Source organism: Felis catus, chromosome B2 (genome assembly GCF_018350175.1).
Source record: "Felis catus isolate Fca126 chromosome B2, F.catus_Fca126_mat1.0, whole genome shotgun sequence".
Taxonomy (NCBI): domain Eukaryota; kingdom Metazoa; phylum Chordata; class Mammalia; order Carnivora; family Felidae; genus Felis; species Felis catus.
The window spans coordinates 38,031,729-38,038,204 of NC_058372.1; the positions used below are offsets into that span (position 1 = coordinate 38,031,729).

Genomic DNA, 6,476 nt, shown 5'->3' on the forward strand with positions numbered 1-6,476 from the left:
TCAAAGCAGCCCAAGCGTCCGTGAGACATATTCAGGCATTTGATAAAAGACATGTGGTTTCAAAAGACATATGTAATTCATGTCTTTGATGTCACCTTCAAGGTTCTCCTCCCAGTTCAGCCACTAATTAGTAAGGGACCTGGGAGGAATCACTTAACCTCTCTAAAGTGATACGGAAATGAAGGGTCTCCACCAACCCCCTTACAACCGTAAATGCTCTGATTCTCTTCTTGGTTACCTACTCCTTTATTTACTGGCCAGGAAAATCAAGACTCAAGCCTATAAAGAAGTCATGTGGAATAAAGAATAGTGTAAGACTTGGTACCCAAAGACTTGCATCCAACACTGAGCTCAATTTACCAGCTGCATGACCAGCCACCATGTTCAGAATCTCAGTTCCTTTATTCATAAAATGAGGAAAACAGAATTGCCTCCCTTACAAGATTGCTGTGGGGATAAATGATGTCATGGAAATGGAAGCATTTTGTAATGCACCATAAAAAATGTTAGTCATTAGATTTAGCGTTTTTTTTTGAAAAAAGACTTCTTGTCTTTCACCAGGAAATAAAATTCTTTCTGACAGGCAATATTTCCTGTTTAAGACTCATTTAGATGCTTGATTATGGGGGAAAAGTCATATTCTTAAACAAGTAAAAGCCTGCCTGAATCTCCCAAAAGTCTAAATAATGTTCCTAAGCAGATTTTTATTGAACCCTCTCACTTAAAACGTGAAGAATTCATGCAGAAAAGTCATCCTGTAAAATAAAATTATTTGTAGAAAGTAATGGCATCAGGTCTGAGACTTTCCATGGCTAGATTTTCTCAAGAGACACTTAAAAATTATATCCTGTGGGGCACTACACTTAAAGAAAAAAAGTTAATGGTTACACAGGTGAGTGAAAGGGGTGTGTAAGACATGAAACATACAAGAGTGAGGCACTCCTTATAATGTGAGTCACACATTTTCAAAAATTCTGTAACACTCAGTGCTCACAAGACAGAAAGGACCATCGACTACAATAAGAAGAGTGACCCTCTACCTCTCTGATTAAGCCATTCTTTGAGGCATTAAAGAAAAGTCCCTTTCAGCCAGAAAGGGACTTTCTACATTTAGTCATAACGATACTTAAATTTGAGACACAGTGGGATTTTTATACCTAGAAGACAATTAGAAGAAATGCAAGGACAAATGTAACCATGTTTTTAAATGTATTAAAAGCACTATACAAATTAAAAGCATGGCCATTGCTAAAATTATCAGACGTTTGTCTAATGTAGCTTCTAAGTTACCATTCCATAAATTATTACCATTTACTTTATAGTGCCTGAAGGAAAAAGACTAATGAAGTCATGGAGCCCCAAAATGAAGAGGAAAGAAAGAAAAATACCTTTGAATTTCTCTTGGGTGAATGTTACAGGCTGCATAACCATACATCTCTCAGGAGCAAAAAGGGTGCTAAAAAGTGGGATGTCTAAGGGAAAGCAGGGATACACTAACTCAAAATGCATTCATCTGTGTTCTCTTATTTTTGTGTATGTGGCATAATGTTGCAACTTGGTAAGAATATACCATTATAAAAATACAGTACGAGACCCACAAATACTCCCTGGAGTATTGAGCAATCCACTCCACAGGACCTCACCAAAGAAATGCAGAAGGGGCACCTGGGTGGCTCAGTCAGTTAGGCATCCTTGGTTTCAGCTCAGGTCATGATCTCACAGTTTCCTGAGTTTGAACCCTGCATCGGGCTCCGGGCTGACAGCACAGAGCCTGCTTGGGATTCTCCCTCTCCCTCTCTCCCTGCCCCTCCCCCACTCACGCTGTCTCTCTCAAAATAAATAAATAAACTTAAAAAAATGCAAAAGAGGGGCGCCTGGGTGGCTCAGTCGGTTGAGCGTCCGGCTTCGGCTCAGGTCATGATCTCACGGTTTGTGAGTTCAAGCCCCGTCGGGCTCTGTGCTGACAGGTCGAGCCTGGAGCCTGTTTCGGATTCTGTGTCTCTCTCTCTGCTCCTCCCCTGCTCATGCTCTGTCTCTGTCTCTCAAAATAAATAAATAAACATTTTTAAAAAATGCAGAAGAAGGCACAGTAAAATACCCAAACACTGAACTTTAAAAAAAGAGAAAGTTCAAAGTTACCTCCAAGATTCTCTATCAACCCCCTCCCCACCTTCACTCCCACCCCTCCCCCCAATCTTGAAGCACCTGCTTCCCACTGCTGAATCTATGTAGACAAGCCCCATATTTTTGGCTAAGAGTCTGAAGAAGTACATAGGGACTTTACATATAAAACACTTGGTATGGATGATGCACTTTTAAAAACCTTTTTGTAAGTGAATATAATTTAGAAGAGAAAATGGGAAGATATCGATGGTTTCTTTCTACACTGTTTTATTCCTTTAAAAAAAAGCCACGTATTTTCTTTGGACTTTTCTCATGCATCTTAAAGTATTCCATGAGTAAAAAAACTGTTCATGACGATGATGACAAAGATGTCTATTTCTTGCTTTAAATACATAAATTTCACAAGGCAAATGCTACATTATGATATACTGTTACACATATACACATTGTACATATGGGTAGATATAAAATATTATTAATAATATACCCATTCCAGGCACTCATGAGTAAGACCCAGATTGCCCTTACCTAGTCCACTTTGGGAGGCAAAAAAGTTTTGTCTGAAGAGCTAAGAACTTTAGAATAAAAAGTCCTTAATTAAAATCAGGGTTCTGCCTCTCATTGAGTGGATGGCTTGGCCACATTATTTAATCTACCTGAGACTCTGTTTCCTCATCTACAAAATGAGGAAAATGACATCAACCTTGCAGGATTCTCCTGAGGATCTGAGATAATGTAGACAAAACACCTGAGTGGTGAGAACAACCATGCTCTTTCTCGGGAGAAAAAAACCGGGTTTTGAAGCACTTAAGAAGCACACCAAACATCCCTGCTCATGGCAAGGGCAATGACTTAACCTTCTCCATACCTCTGAGTTTAGCACACTAGAGGAAGCACCTAGTAAATGCTCAGTTAACGTTTTCAGAATGAAGAGTGTATGTGTATTCTTTGTTTAGGGATGCAAAAATATCTACATCTGCAATAAGTATACGTCACAGGTTCATGTTTGTGTTGCACAATGCAATGTAGTTAGGCAACAAATTCCTAAGGGTCCACTGTGCGCAGGGCCACAGAGATATGTTTTTGGTGTGTATCTACCTACATTATCTGTAACATCTCAGACATGTAGGGACACGCATCTCTTGCTGACACGTTCTGCCCCGGTGAGAAACATACGTTTGGGCGCATCTTTGCTCAGAGTATACAGAGCTGCGTCACCGCTCCCAGGAAAGTGCGATAAGGCCGCAGGGTTGAGGCGCGGTCCCTGTGTGCGCGCACGAACGCGCACACGCACTCGTTGGTCCTGCGTGAATACACGTGCCCAGGGGCCCGGAGGGGGTCTGTGCACGGCGTCCGCGCCCGAGGTGGGGGTGGGGGGTGGGGTGCTCTGCTGGGCGAGAGTGACCTGGGTGTCTACCCTGACAGCGGGACACTGGTGTCTGCTTGGCGGCCCGGGCGCCTCGGCAGAGTGTGCAGGACTCTTGAGCCGACCCCCCCGCCCCAGCCTAGCGCCCCGCGTGCCGTCCCTCCCCTGCCTGGGAGGCCCCGCCGCGCCGGCGCCCTCGCTGCCCGTACCCCTTGTTGCTGCTTCCGGACAGTAGGCTTCACCCTCGCGAAAATCTGGATGGTCTGCTTCACCATCTCCTCCAGGCTCTGCACTGACCCTTGACCTCTCTCAGGCTCAGGTTCCCAAAACTTCTGAATCCCACCACTTCCGGCGAGCGGGAGCCTTAGCAACAGTAACTATGGACACTACCCAAGGAGCACCGCGCCAACCGGGACCGCCTCCTCTCCCTAATTGGTTGCTGACCGTAGAGGGGCCTGAAGAGAAGTACTGAGGGGCGGGGTTGGGGCGGGGCCGAGCGGAGAGCGCTGCGCACGCGCCGGGTCAAGTTCTGGGCACCAGGTTTAGCTCCACAGCTGGCCTACAGAGTGGTTAATGGGGTGACAACCACCATGCCTCGCCCGGTTCCTTAATCCATTCTCTCTCTGTGCCAACACCTCTTTTTAACACTGAAGTCATTCTGTTTTTTATTATTCATTCATTGAAGAAATGTCACTTGATCTGTGACAAGCAATATGTTGGCTGGGGATGATTCTGAGCTGAGCAAAACTGCCTCTGCCCACTTAGAGATGAGGGTCTGATGAAGGAGGCAGCTTTTCAGCAGGAAGTTACAAGTTACCCGGGGTTGGGCATGGGATTCTGTGGAAGGCACCTCTTCTATCTCTGTTTGGGAAGAGGCCAAGCCTGGAAGAGAGAGGGACTATTTCCTCTGCAATGGCCCTGTCAAGAATGGATGGGCTTCCACGTGCACTGTTAGTGGGAATGTAAATTTGTGCAGCCACTATGGAAAACAGGATGGAGGTTTCTCAAAAAATTAAAAATAGAACTGCCATATGATCCAGCAACTCCTCCTCTGGAAATATATCCAAAAGATTTGAAATCTGGTGGATGAATGGATAAAGAAAATGTGACGTGTATATATGATTTTTATATATTATTTATCTTCTACATGTAATGGAATATGTACATATACAATAGAATATTTTTCTGCCATAAAAAAGTAACAAAGAAATCCTACCATTTGCAACTACACAGAGGAAACTGGAGGGCATTGTGCTAAGTGAAATAACTTAAAAGGGAGAAAGGCAAATAGTGTATGATCTCACTTATCTGTAAAATCTAAACGAACTGAACTCACAGAAACAGAGACTAGAATAGGTTTCCAGAGGCTGGGGGTAGGGATAATGAGGAGATAGTGGTCAGAGGGCACAAACTTCCAATCATAAGACAAATAAGTTCCGGGAATCTAATGTACAGCACAGTGACTATAGTTAACAATATTGTATTATATACTTGAAAATTACATAGACAGTAAATCTTAAGTATTCTCACCAGAAAAATAAATGGCAATTATGTAAAGGGATGGAGGTGTTAACTAACCTTATTGTGATAACCACTTCATAATACAGATGGTCCCTGACTTATGATGGTTTGACCAATAATTTTTCAACTTTATCGTGGTGCAAAAGCAATATGCATTCAGAAGAAAACTGTACTTAGAATTCCGAATGTTGATCTTTTCCCAGGCTGACAATATGCAATATCATACTATCTTATAATGCTGGGCAGTAGCGGGGAACCACAGCTCCCAATCATCCATGTGATCACAAGGTTAAATAATCTACACACTCACCCAGACGACCATTTTATTTTTCACTTTCAGTACAGTATTCAAGAAGTTACATGAGTTTGTCAATACTTTATTAAAAAATAGGCTTTGTGTTAGGTGATTTTTCCCAACTCTACGCATACAATGTAAGTGTTCTGAGCACATTTAAGATAGGCTAGGCTAACCTGTGGTTGATTGGTAGGTTAAGTGTATTGACTGCATTTTCAGTGTGATATTTTCAACTCAAGATAGGTTTATTGAGACATAACCCAATCATTAGTTGAGAACGGTCTTCATATACGTGGATCAAATTATCAATTGTACACCTTAAACTCATGTATCAATTATATCTCAATAAATATGGAAAATACATACATACATAAGGAAGGATGAGTACTTCAGAAGACACTGTTAGCACATGAAAAGATGTTCAACATCATTATCCACCAGGAAAATACACATTAAAACCACAATGGGATGTCACCACATGTCTATCAGAATGGCTAAAATAAAAAAATAGCAACAAAACCAGGTGCTGACTGGGGTACAGAGAAACTGAATCACTCATATATTACTAGTGAGAATATATAATGTGAAACGTATCATGGATAGTGGTATTCTAGAAAACAGTTTGGCAGGTTTTTTTTTTACAAAACTAACGATGCAACTACTATAAGATCCAGCAATTATGCTCATGGGCATTTATCCCAGAGAAATGAAAACTTGTGCTCACACACACAAAAAATCTGTACTTAAATGTACATAGCAGCTTTGTTTCTAATAGCTCCAAGCTGAAAATAACCCAGATATCCTTGAACTGCTGAATGGATTTAAAAAAAAAAAAAAAAACTGTGGAATAGTATTCAGCAATAAAAATGAAAAGGATTACTAGTACATATAACAACTTGGATGAATTTCCAGGGAATTGTGCTAAGTGAAAGAAGCCAGACTCGAAATCAAATACTGTATGATTCCATTTATATAACATTCTTGAAATGACAAAATTATAGAGATGAAGAGGAGATTAGTGGTTTCCAGGGGTTAGGGAGGAAGGGAGGGGGTGAGGTGGCTATGGCTATAAAAGGATCCTGGTGATGATGGACTGTTTGTATCTTGACTGTGGCAGTGGTCACAGAAATCTACACATGTGATAGAATTGCATAGAACAAAACACATGCA

At 41.7% G+C, this 6,476-nt stretch overlaps 1 protein-coding gene across 5 annotated transcripts in view; it reads right to left on the bottom strand.

Annotated features, from left to right (window-relative positions):
* The window catches only part of KIF6 (kinesin family member 6), a 386,490-nt gene extending 382,606 nt beyond the window's left edge, over positions 1-3,884 (bottom strand). For 4 of the 5 annotated variants that reach the window (XM_019830554.3, XM_006931669.5, XR_006597732.1 and 1 more), the window contains exon 1: positions 3,700-3,884. In XM_019830554.3, the coding sequence (XP_019686113.1) occupies positions 3,700-3,765 (66 nt within the window). In that variant the 5' untranslated portion in view covers positions 3,766-3,884. Of the gene's footprint in view, positions 1-1,126; positions 1,133-3,699 lie in introns of those variants that run through there. The other variant, XM_045057492.1, reaches the window with a different exon arrangement.
* Between the last annotated feature and the right edge of the window lie 2,592 nt (positions 3,885-6,476).